This window comes from Myotis daubentonii, chromosome 2, assembly GCF_963259705.1.
Source record: "Myotis daubentonii chromosome 2, mMyoDau2.1, whole genome shotgun sequence".
NCBI classification, from domain to species: domain Eukaryota; kingdom Metazoa; phylum Chordata; class Mammalia; order Chiroptera; family Vespertilionidae; genus Myotis; species Myotis daubentonii.
In genome coordinates, this window is record NC_081841.1 from 183901621 (window position 1) to 183921427 (window position 19807).

General features: G+C 40.0%; 1 protein-coding gene across 2 annotated transcripts in view; it reads right to left on the reverse strand.

The window, feature by feature from the left end:
- The window catches only part of FGF14 (fibroblast growth factor 14), a 593464-nt gene that overhangs the window by 186984 nt on the left and 386673 nt on the right, over nucleotides 1–19807 (reverse strand). The window contains exon 1 of one of the 2 annotated variants that reach the window (XM_059685060.1): nucleotides 2499–3573. The exons of the other annotated variant lie outside the window; for it this stretch is intronic. Coding sequence (XP_059541043.1) covers nucleotides 2499–2691 — 193 coding nt within the window. The 5' untranslated portion in view covers nucleotides 2692–3573. Of the gene's footprint in view, nucleotides 1–2498; nucleotides 3574–19807 lie in introns of those variants that run through there. 2 annotated transcript variants of the gene reach the window in all.

A 19807-nucleotide genomic window follows, 5' to 3' on the forward strand; every position in this document is an offset into this window, starting at 1 on the left:
ACCTGACATATTATAAAGATTCAATAACTATTTGTCAAAGTAATGATTTTCAAATATGAAGATATACAGTGTTGTCACACCTAAAAATTGTATCTTTAAATTTACAAAACAGATTTTTTAAATTTCCTTGGGCGATACCTAAGCAAAGAATGAGTATTGGGGGAAAAGGTAAATTTGAATAAAAATATTTCCAAGAGTATTTAATAAAACATTGAAATAATTATATATAGTTATATATAATATAAATTCATATAAGTATATTAATATATAATTTACATACTATAAACTTTTAATATTTATTTTGCTTAAATTAAAAATAAGAAAATAATTTATTTCCAATACTCGAGATATAGCTATACTTTTCTTCACTAACGGATATATTTGTTTACATATAAGAAATATAAAGAGGATAAAAAAAGAGGTTCTGATGAAACTTCCTTCTACCTATCTTCTTTTCCATGCTCCCATAAAAAATAAGATAGTAAAAGTGACCTCAAGTATATTTTCCTTACAGATCACTAAGGCATGTATATCACTTTTAACTCATGAATACCAAGAGAGCAGACATGGCTGAAATGGTGAAACAGACTACTGGGGAGCTCAGATGTCTTTCTATATCTGAGAAAAAAAGTATAATCCCATCTTAAAACTCTAAAGTGTAAAAGAAACCATCCATCACCCAATGACACAAAACATTTACTGTGTCTATTTATAAAATAATCTACTGGTTGTGTATTTAAAGAAACACACAGTAAGTTTTAGTCAATTTATATTAAAATAATATTATCTAGAAGGGATGTTTACTTCAAGTAGATGGCAAATTTGTAGCTCTACCTGCTGAGAACTGTGTTCTAAAAGATAATCTGGTGAAATAAGGGGAGAAGCAAACACTTTAAGCCACGATAATGTAACCCTCCATGCATCAAAAATATTTAAAATAGTCAAGTACGTCTTCTAATACAAAGTTTTGTTAGATAAAGCTCTAAGCTAAAGTGGAAAATTAAAATCCATTTTTCTTAATAGCTTCTACACTGTTCTAAAAATAATGTCCCCAAAAACTTCATCTAAAAGTATTATATTTATTAATTTTTTTATTTTTAAAAGTCTTATATTTATATAATTATTACATTCATATAATTTTATCTCCCTTAAAACGGCCACTGTTATATTTCTCAAATTTTTTTAAGCTTGATTCTAAGAACAAGTAACCTCAATTTCTTATTGTAACAATAAGGTATTGTCCTTGAAAAATATTTAGCTCAGCCTTTAAAAAAAAAAAGGAGCATTAAAACTTTTGGTCATATATCTGTAAATGTGTGGAACACTCGCCTAGATTCACATGTATAGTATATGCTTCTCTCTCCAGTCTTTGGAACAACAGGACATTTAAAACAAATACAGCTGGGAACTGAGAATACAATGTGCTGGGCAAACATATACTCCTATTAACGTAAATATATCCTTTGATGTTTCCTGACAAGCCCATAGTTATGAAAAGCAAGCTATCCCCATTTCTCCCACAGAACACCGCACATGCTCTCAAAGCAACAGCCCTTAGCAACTGGATGTGGAGACAGGCAGAGATGAACAAAAGCCGCTGGGCTCTGGCTCCTCAGTGAGTTGCTATCTCAGACCCTGACATTTCAAAGGTAGCAAAAGAAGGTCATGCTGGGCACTAGTTCCTTCTATCTTTTTTAAGGCATAGTATGGCAGCTACAGTAGTCATCTGTGATGTAGTAACTGCTTGGTTTGCCTCACGTAATTCGCAAGTCCTTGAATTAAAATTGATACATATGGGGGATGTGTACTTCGCCAATCCGCTAATTAAGACTCATTCTTCCTTAGTCTGCGCCCCTCTAGGAAGATGTGACTCAGGGGCTTGGGAGTGCTCAATGCCGCAGGTTAGGAAGCCTTCCCTAAATCTCCACTGAACTAGCCCTTAGTTCACACATGTACACCCTTCACACACTTCTCTTACATGAGCCCCTGCGGAGGGCACTGTGGGGCTCACCACATTTCATGCCGGTCTAGAAGCCAAGGAGGTTTCCAGACATCCTGGGGAACTGACTGAGGTCAGACACACACAAAATTCCTGACACCTCCAATCAGAATGGAAGCAGCCAGTGCGACCCCGAGGGGTTGCAGAGATCTTTGCCCGGGGTTCTGGAGTCAGACTCCATCCCCGGGGGGAAACCAAGCCCCTCCGAGTAGAGAGATTTTCTCTGGAACCCAGCTCGAAGGAGACTCAAGAGACAGCGGGCAGAGCGGGCCAACTTGCCGGCTCCTGGCGGGGTTGAGTTTTCAGGGGCTACAGGTTGCCTGGGAGCACGTTCCCAGCTCCCGTGGTCAGAAGGCGCTCAGAGCGCTGGTCAGGGAGACTCGGGGAGGTGGGGGAGACTGGGAGGCTAATGGAGGAAAGGGGAAGCCCCGAGAGGTCCATGCAGGCGGGGAGATGGGGAGATCCGAGGGTGCACCACCCAACAGTGACCCACACAGACCTTGGCGCCGCAACCTGCGCTTCTTGAGACCGAAGATGCGTACTTTGGAAAAAATATCCACCAGGTTGCCATTGCAGAGCCCGCGGTTCTTGCTGGGGCTGCTCCGCCTCCTGCTGGCAGACGGCCGGTCCCAGTGCTGCTCCCGAGCCTGCCGCTTCTGGCGGATCAAGCCGCTGGCGATGGCCGCAGCCATGGTGGCTCGGGGATGGGTCCGGGTGAGGTGGAGGACAGAGGGAAAGGGAGCTGGGGGCACGGGAGAGGGGAGAGGCGGCGCGGACCCCGGCTCGCCCTCGGGGAGGCGGCTGGGGGAAGCCGGAGGGGTTGGGGAGCGGCGTAGGGGCGCTCAGTCCCGACTGGGACCCATGGTCCTCTCCACCCGGTTGCGGGGCCAGGTGCGCAGATGCGCCCTGGGCGCGGCGGGGCGAGCCCTAAGAGCCCGAGGTCCGTCCGCAGGTTTCTGGCCGCGTTGGAGCTGGGAGTGGGTTTGGGGTTGCGGCCGCCGCGGTCACCACACAACGCTGGAGCCCTCTCGGGGACCGCCACCGCCACTCGCGCTGCCTTTTTGCCCTGCCCACCTTCTCGGCAGGCGGTGGGACTCGCCGCCTTCTTCCAGGGCACTGGATGGAGGCAGGTCCCGACCGGGACCCGGCGATCCGTCTGATCAGTGCGCGTTGAGTGGGACTCAGCTTCTGGCTGGAGCTGCCCCGCGTCCGGTGCCGCCGCCGGCGCAGCCGCCGCCGCCCGTTCTGGGGTTCTGCCGGTGATTGTCAAGTGCTTTGAAAATCAGCATCTGGAGAAAGCAATCTTCTCCTTGGAGATCGCTCATCAAAGCGCTTCACTGCCATCCACTACCCCCACCTCACGTCCCCCTCCTCTCTTCAGGAAGAAAAAAAAAGTGTGCATATAGAATACTATGTTTAAAAATATTATTAACGATAAAGACAGCTCAAATGGACTACAAGAGATGTGGGGCTAAGAGGTTGAGCCAAAGCAGATGGAACTGAAGCAATATCGCCGCGCTTTTTCTTAGATCAAACTCATAGGTTTCCGAGGCGTCTGTGGCCTAGCTGGGGCTGCAGGATCTCCCGGTTCACAGAAACTCTGAGCTTCGGTTGAAGGGTGAGGTGGTTTCCGCCCTCCCCAGTAATCCCTCTGGCACCAAAGCCACCCCACCCAGGGAAGGAGGAGGAGGAGGCGGAGAGGCTGGGAGGGAGGAGAGTGTGTCCTGAGGAGGGAGGCGCCTCCAGTCTTCACCTAGTCCGCCCAAACTTGCTGCACTCTCCCTTCTGCTGCCAGGAAGGGTAGGCTTGTCATTTTGAAAAGGCAACACGGAGCAAAAAGGAGGGAGGAGGGGAAGGTGAGAAGATGTGGCAAAGTGACTTGGGAAGACCCCTTTCCAAATTTGCTCTCTGGCACTTAGAGGAAGAGACACAGCCCCCTGTGGTTGCTACAAAACAGCAGCTGGCTAGGATAAAGGCCTAAGGAAAATGGAAGAAGTCACAGAAATATTAAGGGTGGGGGAGCATGTCACAGTATTCCAATGACAACAAAAAGCCACCAGACTGAAGGACAGTCCAAACTGAGCTCCCGACTTTGTGTCCCTGGGTAAAGAAACTCTGTCAGCGGGCAAAGCCATAAGGACTGTGTCTGAAATTCATGCACAACAGTGCTGCTTCCCCTCCAGTCCCTGTCTGTGTCCCTGACAGTGTTCGGTCTTGGATAACTGAAAATTTGAAGGCCCTCGAGGAAGGGATCAAGTGGAAGGTACCCTAGGAAAGGAGGTTTGAGGGGAAAAAAGAAAAAAGAAAACACTTCATGCCTGGATGATACAGATCCATGGTTTCTAGGATACACTCTGAGTGACAGACCTAGTGTAGCTGTTGCTAGTGTGGCTTCTTACCTTTCCCTCTTCCCTCTTAGCTGCTTTGCTTATCATTACAGGGAGATAGAGAAAAGAAATGCCAAACTAGACTTCTCACAGTCCAGAGTGAAGAATGGAGGAAAGAAGACTCATTTGGTAATGAGAGACTTGTAGCAATCAATTCTCTGGTAACTGCTTTAGAGCTGGAGTGAAGAGGCACCATCTAAAAGCAACCCAGGGAGCAGTTTTGAACCAACACACACTTTCTCTTTGTTTCAGGAATAAGCAGCAAAGTACTACAAGGACTTGCAACCAGGCCAATGAAAGAAATTCAGCCAACAGCTGATTACAGAGAGGCTAGACACCTTCTGCTCTACAGAACTTTCCCACATTCTCTCCATGCAAGCAATTACTGCTGAGCTGGTATTTGTTCTATTCACTCCATTGTTGCTAAGAAGTCTCCTTTGGGGAAGATAATTTAATGTAAAGGGAGTACATGTAGATTTGGGTCCAAAGCAGTGAGGACAGTGTATATCATATTTAACATTAAAGAACATACTCTGTTGGCTTATTTTCCCTATCTTGTTATGTTATATCTACAAAATAACCACAATATTAAAAGGAATAGGGCTCTGGCCTGTGTGGCTAAGTGGACAGAGGATAGGCCTAAGCACCAAAAGGGGCATAGGATCAATTTCCCATCAAGGACAATACCTGGGTTTCAGGTTCCACCTCTGGTCCTGGTCAGGGTGCCTGCGGAAGGCAATCCATGGATGGCTCTCTTTTCTCTCTCTCTCTCTCTCTCTCTCTCTCTCTCTCTCTCTCTCTCTATCTCTATCTCTATCTCTCTCCTCCCCCCCTCTCTCTCCCCCCCCCTTCCACACTCCAAAAATCAATGAAAAAAATATCCTCAGTGTGGATTAACCAAAAAGAAGAAGAAGAAGAAGAAGAAGAAAAAGAAGAAGAAGAAGAAGAAGAAGAAGAAGAAGAAGAAGAAGAAGAAGAAGAAGAAGAAGAAGAAGAAGAAAGAAAGAAAGAAAGAAAGAAAGAAAGAAAGAAAGAAAGAAAGAAAGAAAGAAAGAAGAAAGAAAGAGAGGAAGAAAGAAAGAAAGAGAGAAGTAAGAGTAATTTTGCCAGTAATTTATAATCCCTAATCACCATGAGATAGTAAAAATGAGGGAAAGGGATGTATTAGCTATTTTGCTCTATCTCTATCACTTTATTTTCTGTTTTACATATCTTTGTTCTTACATTTTTACTAAGTATGTATTAAAGTTGTGTGGTCATGCCCCTGCTTAAAAAGGAAAGCCATCTGCAGAGATGGATACATCTAATAAAAGGCTACCAAAGTATGTCTTTTCAAAAATCCACTAAAATAAGTCCAAACTGAACATGAAGAGTAGCTACTCCTGCCTTCCATTATTGAAGACCGGCCATTTGGACATTTAGGATGTTATGGCTTGGAATACTCAAATGACTTTACAATTAAAGCAAACATATTTACCTAAAGCCACTGGTGGGTTTTTCTAATAAGCAAAATGTTAAGCATATTGGCCTGTTAAATATAGTACAACTCAATCAACATATCCCAGTCTGCTTTGCAAGGTTTTTCTTTTTTGTCTTTATATGCGGCTCTTATATTAATTGAACAGAGTTAGATTAAGCTTCGTACTATTATAGCTGTTTTAATTATTTTATTTCCAGGCATTTTCTTACATTGCAGTCTTTCCCCCAATCGGGATTTGGGCTCCTTTACTGTCCCAGCAACCTACAGACGAAGCTCTGATTCAGCACCACGGACAGGGATCCCGCCCCAGCCACAGCTCTCAAAGCAGAAGCAAGTTCCCCCCAGACTAGGAGCTTTGTCCTCAGTCTCTGATATTGTCCTCCCTAAAGAGCGCTTTCTGCCATTTTTCTTCCCCACCCCTCCCCCCCCCGAGATGGAAAGGAAATTAATCCCCACAGTTTAACTGACATTAATAACACACACCTTGGAGCACAAAGCCTTTCAGCTTTTGGATAACGGAGAAATACTCTCTCTTTCCTGATGGATTCCGACCACCTGGTGCAGCGCCTAAAACAGCGGACTCCTCAGTCTCAGGGCTTCTATTCAGACGGTGAATTTCACAAGCTTAGAGCAGTCGTTTCTATTTTATGTGATTTCCTGTTGTTAAGGGAGCTTGGAGTGGGGGCAGCATGGGATAATCAAGGTCTTTTTTTTTTTTTTTAGCTTAATCTCTGCGTTTCCCTTTTACCTTCCCACAACACTGTTGAGTTGTTTACAGATAGAAGTAATAGAAAGAAAACGCAAGAGAGCCATCTGCTGTCTTAAGCTGTGATAAAAGCCTGTGCAAAACTAGAGTGAAAAGCCGTTCAGGGTGGATGAACACAAATCCACCCTGAACACAAATTCTTCATTCGTGAGAAGCTCCTTGCGGTTGTTAATTGCACTGCTGACTTGATAAAAACAACAACAAAAATGAAGTACTACCCAGGGAGAGTCGCTGCTGACCAGCCCGTTAGGAGTCTGAACTCGGATTTCGGACAGCCTTGGTTCATGTCTTGACTCTGCTACTTCCTGGCTGTATGATGAAGCAACTATAGCAAGTTGCTTTATTCTCTCTCAGTGTCAATGCCTTCATTGTAAAATTAAGATCCTAATAGAATCTCCTTTCCAACTTTTGTGAGATCAAATTTAGTAAATGAATGTAGAGATCCCAGTTCAGTGTTTGGCACATCCCAAGTGCTCCAAAATGACAGCTATTATTTTTATTATCTTCCAGATCACTCATTTCTATCTTGTAATTTTTTTCCTATTTTCAATATCAAAATATATGTATTCTCATGTATATTTTCTCACCTCCTAAAAGGGTACATGGTAAGACTTTAAACAATCAGAAACAAAAATTATTTTACATTTTGGCTAAAGAGTCCAAGTCCAAACCTTAGTGTATCATTCACTAAATTTGTGAACTCCATTCTGTAAGTCTACTTCCCTAATCATTGAATACTGATAATAAAAAGTTTCCTTCCTTACAGAGATTAATATGAGAAAACAGGTCTAAACTGTAATGTACCACAAAAGCATGAGTTTGCTGGAAGCTGATTATTTGACTGAGTCTCTGTGCTTTCAGGTCTCCTGAAGATGTCATGCTCCCTATGGCCCCTCTACTTTGCATATGTTGTTCCCTATGCCTGGACATTTTTATTGCTTTTTATCCATACCCCTCTTGGTAATATAAAACTTGATAAAAACTGGAGTAAGGTAAACATAACCTTAACTGTGTGTCTTTGAGCAATTCATTTAAGCCTAGGTCTCAATTTCCTCTCCTGTAAAACTGCCATAATAATTTAAGGCTATTATGAGGATTAAATGAGAACACATATGTAAAACACTTAAAGTGGTGCCCGCCACAAAGTGCTAATTCAGTAGATAATAGCTACTGGTAATCACTTAACTCTGCATTGATCTCAACCCCAAGTCCTTCACTGACATCTCTATGAAGATGTCTAGTGAGCATCCCATGCCTCACATAGCCAAGATTGAATTCTCCTTCTTCTTTCTCACACCTGGTCTTCTTTAATCCTCCCATCTCTGTAATGACAACTCCCATCTTCTTGTTCCTCAGGCCCAAAATTTTGACAAGGTACTAATCTCTTTTCTTTCTTTAATAGCCCATATGTAATTCCTCAGCAAAATCTATTCACTCTGCCTTTAAAATATGATTACTTCTCACTATCTCCACTTCTGCCAACCATCATCGTATGGACTATCACAAGAGCTCCTGATTGGTCTCTTTGGATCCAACCTTGCTTTTCTTTGATATGCCCTCAGTTCTGTGGCTAACGTGATGAAGATATAAAATAGATCACACTACTGCTCAAAATCCTATACCTCAATAGAAACCTAAAACCTCACAGTACCTACAGTCTCTATATATAAAAGTCTAAGCGACCCTTAGACCATTCGACTGGTAACTATGATGCACACTGACCACCAGGGGGCAGACGCTCAATGCACAGTCATGGAAACATGAAACAAACTGATGAATCTTAGAGGGAAGGGGGAGGGGGAAAAGTGGGGAGAGATTAACCAAAGATCTGAAACAGACTGATGAATCTCAGAGGGAAGGGGGTAGGGGGAAGGGTGGGAAGAGATTAACCAAAGATCTTATATGCATACTAGAGGCCCGGTGCACAAATCTGTGCATGGGGGGGAGGGGTCCCTCGGCCTGGCCTGTGGAGATTGGCCAAAACCAGCAATCCAACATCCCCTGAGGAGTCCCAGATTGCAAGAGGGTGCAGGCCAGGCTAAGGGACCCCACCAGTGCACGAGTCCATGCACCAGGCCTCTAGTGCCCAGAATAATTTGCATTTCACATGTGCCTTCATTTGGTATCTGATAGCTCTACTTCTTTCTTTTCTTTTTTTAAAGTATTTTTTTTTATTGATTTCAGAAAGAAAGAAAAAGGAAGAGAGAGATGGAAACATCAAAGATGAAAGATAATCATTGATCGACTGTTTCCTGCATGCCCCCTACTGGGGATCGAGCCCACCAGGGTATGTGCCCTGATGGGGAACTGAACATTGGTCGATGCTCAACCATTGAGCTATAATGGCTGGGCTCTAGTTTTTTCTTTTCATTCACCAGTTGCTATTCCTCAAACCATCGGGCATGCTCCTATGGCAGGATATTTATACTTGATCTTCCATGAGATTCTCACCTCCTTCAGTCCTTTGCTTACATATTATCATCTCAGGTGAGATCTTCTCTAACAAATCTATTTAAAATTGCAACCTCCAAACACAGTCAATCCCTTCTTCCTTCCCTGCTTTCTGGTTCTACTTAGCACTTCCAACTATTTAAAATTCTGTGCATTTCCTTTATTTATTTGGATTATCTTGCTTTTAAAATATAAACCTCCGAGAAAACATATTTTTTCTCATTTGTCTTCTGCCACATACCCAGTGCTTAACATGGTGCTAGGCAGAGTAAGTGCTCAATAAAATATTTGTTTATTGAAAGCATTAATAAGTTGGATACATATATATACAGACATTACTACCAAATAAGAGGAACAAAAAATCCTGCTTAGTGATGTCTTTCAAAGATGAATTACCCTCTGATGCTCAAACTCTTTAAGCACCAAGACATCTAAAATTCTGTGTGGATTACACACAATCTCAACCCCATGAATAGGATATACAGAGAGTACCTTAGCCTTTGCTTGATGAACTTGGGCTCAACCTAACATGGCATGCAGTTTGAGTTCTGACTTCCAACAGGGATAACTAAGGCAGCGATTTTCATCCTTTCTCATCTAATGGAACATATAAACTAGTTAATAAAATTCTGCAGTTCACCAAAATATATATTTTTTGCCGATATGACAAAAAAAGGTATAATTTTGATTCATTCACACCAAACGGTTATTCTTGTGTTGGCTGTTGTCATTTCTTTCTTTCTTTCTTTCTTTCTTTCTTTCTTTCTTTCTTTCTTTCTTTCTTTCTTTCTTTCTTTTTTTTTTTTTTTTTTACAATCTAAGGGAAAAGAGGTCAGTGCCCCTGACTAAATAGTCAGGTATTGCATGTTTTAAAAATTCTTGCAGCACACTGTTTGAAAATCACTGTGCTAGGGGCTTATTGAGGATGGGAGACTGACTCCACCTGCTCTGGACAGGACTATACACCGGTCTTTGTGACTCATCTCCCTGCACCTTGTTTTCTCCCTTGCTTTCGGTTGCCAGTTGACAATATGCCCCTTTTTAAATTTGTTACATTGAATCCACCATGAATTCATCATAAATTGGAAACTAGATGAACATATTTATTAGAATTATCTGTAAATATAAAAGTAAATAAAGTTTAAGGGAAGAGAGTATGTAAACAAATACAGTCTTATTGATATTGGTTAAATTATTTAAAAAGCCTTTTCCCCGTTGTCTTCTGAGTTTTTGTTATGCTTCAGTGGATTGTTATATAGATTGCTTAAGTTCCAAATAGATAAAGTTTCTATAATTTTGTGTTTATTTCAACTTCAAATAAACAAAATGTCCAAAGAACATATTTTGTGACATTGGTGTTTATATTAAATTATATCACTTCTTATTTTTAACAAACAACCTATTTTTTCTTTTATTTCTGCCATTGCCATAGCCATTTATTTGATCTTAACCAAATTCCTCAAATCTAAGAAATCATTTAAGATGCATCATTATTTTAGGTAAGACATGAAAAAAACACCCACATTATTAAATTACATCATACCATAAATTATGTTTTATATCGATTTCAGAGGTGTTTTTGCATTTTAGAAGTAATAAAATTTCATCTAATGGGATTTTATAAGTCGATAAATGTGAGTTGTATTCTTATTAAGTCTGTTTTACTATATTTTGCTTAGACATTACAAATCTTTTGGTTAAAAAATACTTTCAGTGCCTCAGAGCATCTGAGTTGTAAAACATCTTTAGTTTTCTTGCTGTTATCATTTTAATTTCTTTATCTCAAAGTGGTTCTAAATTGGAGAGATACACAGGGTAGAAGCAAATATTCCTCAAATGCTCCCTGTCCACTTACTTGATTATCTCCATACAGTGAGTGACTCAGCCCACTTTTGTCACATGGTCTCCTTTGTACATCACTTTTGAACATTTTAAACATCTCCTAAATTAAGGATAAAATCTCAGCGTCCAACATTTTTTTTTTTACACAACAAAGTTATTATAGACTAATTTGGCGTGAGCTAGAGTGGGCTTTTTAGGATATATTGGCATTTGTGTTTTTAACCTTTATTCTGGATAAATAAGTTCTACTTGAAAGTAGACGAGATAATCTGAGAATGAAGGAAATACTGATGTACTTTACATTTTTCACTCATTTGGGAGAACCTAAAAAAGAAATGTTAAGTTGTACTTGGACAAAATTTCAGCTAGTTAATTAAGACTGACTGTGTCTCTACTCATTATAATTCAAATTCATATTTTATAATTTTCTGTGACAGTATTAGTGATCTTTAGATACAAAGGATAATCTAAATAAATGTTAAAATATTTTAAATTAGATTTTTTAGGAAGTGATTGCAATATGTTATAACAGTTTTGTTAAATAATTTTGATGAATATATTTACTTCTAGTAGGCAGCAGATTTCAATTTATTAAAAAAAAACAAAAAACTTTACCGGGCCGATGTGATTCAGAGGTTGAGGATTGATCTATGAACCGATTGACCTATGAACCAGGAGGTCATAGGCACAGGAGGTCATAGGTCGATTCCTGGTCAGGGCACATGCCCAGATTTGCAGGTTCGATCCCCGATAGGGGACATGCAGGAGTCAGTGAGTCAATGATTCTCTCTTATAACTGATGTTTCTAACTCTCTTTCCTCCTCCCTTCATCTCTGAAATCAATAAAAATATATTTAAAAAAAACCTGGAAGGAATTTATTGTTGCTTAATATTTTGATTCAATAAAGAAAAAGTGAAAACTATTGGTACCAAAAACTTGTGAACATTCTTCCTGATAGAAGCAATACCAGATTGATAATAGCAGATGGCTTAGCTTTACATATCTAGTGTATTTTTTTAAATCTAACTAATATGTTGGAAAAATATTCTCAGTGGCTTCCAGCCTTCTATTTTAAAATGAACCCAAAATGTGTACAACATTCATTTCAGAACAATGAATATTGACTTATATTTCCTTATTCTATATCAGTAGTGAGAGATGATAACATCAATTTTAATGATATATCAGTGAATTGGCTGATTAAAAAGACTATTAAATATCTCAATAAAAAATTTACTCAATTTCTAAAAAGATTTCTTTGAAAATTTTCATTTATAGTCTCTATGCAAAGATTCTATGTGCATATATGATATAATTTTATCAGTATTTAACATTGTGACCAATTTCTATTTAATGATTACTAGAATGACCACTTTCATAACAATAATTGATTATGTTCTTTGTATATATGGGTTAAACATGTATATAAACATATGCATCTGCACACACATGCATACATACACTTACATACACACATGCATGCAACATAAAACTAAACTAAATTCCTGAAAGATAATTGTGAAACATCAGTGATTTCCAAAGAAAAACAACTTGCAATTCAAATCTCTTAGACAGATTTCCAACTCAAGACTTTTAGAAAACTATTTTCATTACCACCTGAGAGTGTAGGTTCCTAGGACTCACGGAAGTAATTTAAGATTTTTCAGTTCTAATGTACTAAGTAGGAACTCGGCTCATAAATGTGACCTCAATTTATAATAACATTTCTTAATTAAAGTATATGACCTGGAAGTCCATCAGGAAACGCTATATTCTACACACCTCCAAAAACTCTTTACAACTCAGAGATTACTTCCATCTAAACTCTGGGACCAATCCTTGTCTTAGGGTTCAGAGTTTAGGAAATATAGCTAAGTACCTTAAATCTTAGGGTTCTGGAAAAGTTGTTATTTATTTATTTCAGATCATGTAATCTACTTCTAAAAGATGTATATGAAAGTAATTTCCAAAGTGCTTGTACTTAGGAAATGTTATTATTATAAACTAGAGGCCTGATGCACGAAATTCGTGCATGGAAGGGGGGGGGGGATCCCTCAGCCCGGCCTGCACCCTTTTGCAATCCAGGACCGCTGGCTCCTAACCACTCACCTGCCTGCCTGCCTGATTGCCCCTAACCACTCAGTCTGCCTGCCTAATTGCCCTTAACCACTCTGCCTGCCTGCTTGATTGCCCCTAACCACTTGCCTGCCTGTCTGATAGCCCCTAACTGCCTCTGCCTGCTTGCCTGATCACCCCTAACTGCTCGCCTGCCTGCCTGATCACCCCTAACTGCTCACTTTTCTGCCTGATAGCCCCTAAACGCCTCTGCCTTGGCCCCCGCTTTGTCAGGAAGGACATCCAGAATGATGTCTGGAAGGCCATTCGGTTGTCTGGTCTAATTAACATATTATGCTTTTATTATTATAGATTGATTCCTGAGTCTAATCCCTACTTTTTAGGTAAGAACTGAAAATTTGACCCTTAATTATTCCCCTGAGTCCCAGGAACCTACAAAATGCTTCCCATGTTTCTGTAACAAATTACTACAAAAGTAGTTGCTTAAAACAATATATTTATTCTCTCAAAGTTCTGAAGGTAGAAAGTCCCTAGTAAGTTTCACTAGGTTTTGTCAAGATATCTGTGGAGTTGGTTCCTTCTGAAAGCTCTGAAGAAAGAATAAGCTTGTTTTTTTTGTTTTTTTTTTGTTTTTTCTTCTAAAGGCCAACTTTATCCCATGGCTCATGGTCTTTTCCTTGCATCCTTCCAAATTCTTGCTTCTGTTGTCACATCTCTTAACTACTAATTCTGATTCTCCTGCTTCCCTCTAATAAGAATCCTAGTAATTACACTGGGTCCACCCAGATAATTTAGAATAATCTCTCTATCTCAAAGTCTCTAATTTAATTACATATGCAAAATATCATTCATCATGTTAACTAACATATTCATAGGCTGCATGGATTAGAACTTGGACATCTTTGGGAGCTACTATGCAGTCTTCCATACCTCCCTGATATCAAAAGCACATGGAATTAGAGCCTTACCCTAGCATTTGACAATCACTCACCCAAACCCACTACCATGACAGGATAATTGCTTCAGAATGTTTTTAAATTAAGAGTCCTGCTTCCTGCAAATACACACACACACACGTACTAGAGGCTCAGTGCACAAATTTGTGCATGGGTGGGGTCCGTCAGCCTGGCCAGCATTCAGGCCTGTCTCGCCCAGTTCCAATAGGGGCTGATCGGGTCCAGCCAGCTGGGGTGAGGGACCACAGATGGTTGGCCAGCCGTGGGAGGTTGACTATGGGAGCACACTGACCACCAGGGGGCAGCTCCTGCATTAAGCATCTGCCCCCAGATGGTCAGTGTGCATCATAGCAACCAGTTGACTGGTTGTAACGGTTGCTTAGGCTTTTATATATACATAGATATTTTTTAACACCAACTGCTTACTTGGTTGAATCTCTGATGACTGCCTGCCTCTGTATTCCTATTGTATTACTCCCTGCTCAGAATAATGTCCTATTATTGGCGGGTGTCTCTGATATCACCCTTTTAACTAAATTTCTTGACTTTACTTATTGCATCTCTCAGAAAGAAATGTATAGCAATTCTCAGTAGTAGTGGAAACATTTGCTCCCCTGGGGGTCATGAGTATGCATTTTCTGAGACCCACATAAATCCATGGAGAATTTAATTTGAGTTTATAACATGCTTTTCATGAAATTTAGAGCCATAGAATTGAGCTGACTAAAACTAAAGCTAGGCTGGTGATGCCCCACAAGCTGAGATTTGGTGCCTAAGGCTATCACCAAATGAGGGAAATAGATTCTGAAAATCCTTTTTTCCCCCCCCATTCCATTTTCATTCTTATGTAACAGTAGGGGCAGTAGATAATTGCTGTTTTCTTTTTGAAATGTAGACTAGCTCTGTAAGTAAGTATTTGCCTTAAATATAGATTGAACACTAACTAACTATAAACGAAAGATGTCATTCACGTCAATGATGTTTAAAGGAGTCAAAAATATTTTTCACAGTTTGATGTGAACAGAAAGAGGAGGAATGTCAGAAAAAAGAATAATTTCTGGTGAAACACCATGGAGAGTTTTACATAAACAAAACTTTCGGGCCCTGGTCTCTTCGTCCCTTTGCTCTCTCCTTTGTCCTCTTGTCCTTTTATATTGTCACTTACTTTTCCTTCCTCTGAGTCCCTCCAGGGATTTGAACTGATTTCCAGAGATGAGAGTGTCCAATGGTTGAAAAAAATCTCTGTCTGTGATTCAAGAATAGCAGGTATTCTATTTTGCAGGTAGATACAGATATATTTATATAGTATATACCTATATAGATATATAAACTTGAAACACCAAGATATTTCAGTGCACAGATCTCTTCCAATGGGCAGGAATAAACTGTCCAAACAGAATTATTTTTCCCCAGATACCTAATTGGTGCAGTCAGCTGGGCGAACGAAAGGGTAGCTCTGGCCACACTTGTTAGGCCTATGTTCATCTCTCCATAAAATGGGCTTCATGATCTGCTCAAGTGATTTAATTCTAACAGGACAAGTCTCATAGGTAATTTATATCAGAGACTCTTGACTGCAAACAGAAGAAAGGGCTTTAACATATCTTTATACTATAAAGTTTAAAGTTTAGTCCTTGTTGTCCTTCTATAAGAGTCAGAGCAGATATGCAAATGGTCCTTTTTACTTTTCAGGCCCCCTTAGGCAAAGATAAACCAGGTGTCCTGACTTCCAGACCCTGACTGTGAAGTGCTCCTCTACTTGCCCTTCAGAGGGACATTCTACCATCTCTCCATAATTCATGCTCACTTACTCCCAGCTTCTCAAGCTCTCCTGGGATGATCTGTTTTGGCTCCTAAAAACTCCCAGCCACCCCTGGGCCTGGCATATGCTGACACACCATAGGTATTCAGTTAGTGTTTGTGGAAGGGAGGAAGAGTATAAAAAAGAATAGCCTCAGGTTCTAGACTTTTGATCTATTTAATTCTTTACCCAACAGTAAAATATACCTACCCTGGGTCCCATTTCCCCAGCAACACTATAACTTTTCAAAGGATGTGGAAACAATACCCAAGACCATCTCTGAAAGAAGCTACTCTTACTCTTGAAGCAATAAAAAGGACCCAAGGGGAAGAGGCTTGTGTGTGTGTGTGGGGGGGGGGAGGTATTCAGATCCCCTGATTTTGGTTAATCTCAATAAATAGGAAAAAATACTAATATGTGCACCAGACTCATATTTTATTCCTAAATTCTAATTATTTATGGATTTGAACTGAAATCTTAATTTGTCACATTATATAATTATCGCCTATCTTTAAAAAGTCAGAACAAGAAGTAACCTTAAAGATGACATAATCTAATAAGCACACTTTACTGGTCAATAAACTCAACCCTAAGGAGGTTCATTAATTCACTAAGTGAATTCGTAAGCTAACAGGAAGCAGCTCCAGGCCTAGATTCCACATCTGCTGAGGACCTCTTGATTACACCTCTCCACTACCTAGAAGAGCTTGGCTACACTGGAGAAGAATGTCCATTCTATTGTCCCCAGAGCAATTCTGGAACACAACTATCCTCATTCCCTTCTCGTTCAGCACAGTCTTTTTCTCCTATGCAGTCATATATACTATTCTTTTTTTTTTAATATATTTTTATTGATTTTTTACAGAGAGAAAGGGAGAGAGATAGAGAGTTAGAAACATCGATGAGAGAGAAACATCGATCAGCTGCCTCCTGCACATCTCCCACTGGGGATGTGCCCGCAACCCAGATACATGCCCTTGACCGGAATCGAACCTGGGACCTTTCAGTTCGCAGGCCGATGCTCTATCCACTGAGCCAAACCGGTTTTGGCCATATATACTATTCTTAAATAACCTGAGTTGCCTATGAATTATTGCTTCTGATATTTGGAAAACAGGTTCCCTTTGGTTAATATACTGATAAAAAGATACTTTTCATAAAAGCATATATTTTAGTTTACATGACCAACCTTCGTTCATTCATTTAGTCAGTCAGTCAGTCAATTAGCAAGTCTGTTGAGCACTATACTTGACCCAGTATTCAGACATTAAAACATGACTCTACCCTCAAGCAGCTCAGAGTAGAGGGGAAGCTCACTGCCTGTGTGTATGGGACGAATTGTTACAGATGCTGAGTGCAAAGATGGAGCCAGAGTGGAGAGAGGAGTCAGTTCTACCTGATGAGAGTCAGGAAGATGTCCTGGAAACAGTTGCACTTCACACTGAGATTTAAAAGACGGGAAGTATTTGCCAGGTAGACAAAAGGGGGCAAGGAGATTCCAGCGGGAAAATGTCAAATGAGAGAAACCCCAAGTGAAGGCACAGCTTAATGTGTGAAGGTCAGTAAAAACAGTTTTGGCACCAAACACACCCAATCCGTGTACAAAGAGCCTCACCTGGTGACCATGTTAAGAATCATATGTCATTGGAGAAGTTTGCATCAGTTTTAGAACTGGCAGAGCAAATAAATATTATGTGCTAATTCATGGAGACATGTTTTTCCATATAGGTTTGCAATGTGACCCACTTACCTGAGTATTTTCATGTCATCGCACTATTCTCATACTCCCCTTTCCCCATACCTTTTTTACTAAACCGAGGGGCAGGGTCATTGGAGTTAAAATGTACACAAAATAGGATCTATTATATATATGTATACACACACACACACACACACACACACACACACACACACATATATATATTTGGTACTTTTCTTCCAATTCTTTACCAGGAGTATGTTCTACCTTCATAATCATAAAAGGTTATCTTTAAAAAAAAAGAGAGAGAAGTTGATTTAGAAAAAACTTGGAAAACACATATATAAAGGAGAAAGTCTTTATGTTTAGCTGAGGAGCTAGCTGTGGATATCCATTATATGAATAGATTATTCTTTCTTCTGATTTTCATATAATCCTGTTGCACCTTTTAACATGAGAGCATATTCTATGTGGCATCACAAGCCTTGCATTTAGAATACTTAAATATAAAAATCTATCCCTTTCCCTTTCTGCATTGAGATGTCAAATATTACTGTTTCAATGAAATCATTATAATAAAAATCAATAAAAACAATAATATATTTTCCTTGCAAAAACACACAGTTGCAGTCTTTAGGCAACCTTCAACATAGCTTTTTTGGATATGGATAATATAAGTTACGGGTTGAGAATATTTAAAAGGTTGGTGCCATAAAGAGCAAAATTTATTTCCTGCAATAAGTATTGCACTCTTTATGGCCATATGTTGGCTCCTGGGTTAATGACCTGATTTTATTTATAATTCACTCATGTTCCCATATTTCAGTATTAATTATGCACTGATAACCCAGAAATCATCTCTGTCACTGGGGTACTCAGTTCTCATGATGCTCTCTGTGTGGTTATGCTATCACACAGATTCTTTTTACCTTAGAGAAGGGGTGGGCAACCCCTGGAACGCGTGCCAAACATGGCACACCAATAACTTTTGCTGACTCCTCTCTCCACTCTGGCTCCATCTTTGCACTCAGCATCTTAGATAAATAGATAATTTTACATAACAAGTTATCTTAAAGACAATAGACATGGATTGACAAGAGAGGGGAAGAGCAATTTCTATGCCTCTGCCTTAACTCTCCCTGCCTTCCTAGATCCGACCAGTGTTTTGGTTTCAGCCTCAGATGCAACGGGTTTTCGTTGACAAGACAACTGCCTCACCTACTTATTCAAAATTTCACTCTATAAAAATGAAACCTTCTCTCTCGCTTTGCCCACTAGTACTAACGAAAGGGAAATAAATTTCTATGTTTCTCTCAATGCGCGCTACAGCAGTAACCTGGTGACGTCATCATCACACATGTTTTCAAAAAATTAGGGTTGGCATGCAGAAAAATTTTGAGTCAGAGATTTTGCTGGTTTTGGCATGTACTCACAAAAAGGTTGCCCACCCCTGCCTTAGAAAAACTTAGTCACTTGCAAAGTTTCCTCCATCAATTTTCCTGGCTAGTTGGGATAATAGTTCAATTTCATTTTCTTCACAGAAGTAAATTATTATTCTATACTGTGATGGGCCTTGCACATTCAGTCTACATTAAAACTCACACACAGCTAAATAAACATTCTTAAACCCTCTGGGTCTGCCAAGGAAAATAAAGACAACTGCTTCCACACAGAGTTCCAGAGACTAGCTTGTTAAATTCACATGTATTCTTCTGCTGGGAATTTCCATAGGAAGGGTCCTTCTAATCACCAAGTCCTATTTGGTTCTAACAATGCTGTTAAGAGGATGTCTGAGTTCCTCTTGAATTCTCCAATGATTTAGGACTCACCAGACCCAGAGTCACCCTCTTTTTCAGACGGCTCTAATTTTAGAAGGCTCTTATCAGGATTGGGCCCGAAGCCTAATCTTGTATCACCCACTGAAACACAATGTCTCCCTCTTCCACATGACAGTCTTTAAGTATTTTATTACAACACATACCCCTCTATTTCTGTCCCTCTAGTTTCAATACATTTAAATGGCACTGACTCATCCATGAGAGCTATCAACAAGGTCACACAAAACCTATAGGCTTTTTTATGCTTGTCTGTGGACATTTTCTGCTTGTTTCTAGAATTCCAATGAACCTTTTCACTCTCAGTTTCTCTTTCCCTTCCCTCTGTCTGGATGTTATGTTTAGTCACAAATATTAAGACGTCAAAATAAAGTTGCTTTTATCTTGATTCTCTTAAAATCTTTGGACTGGCTGCTCACCACATTCCTCCTCTACCATGTTAGAAAAAGGAGGGAGATTTTCAGCTTCACTCAATTAGGGAACTTGTCCATTTTATTCACTGCTCCCATAAGCT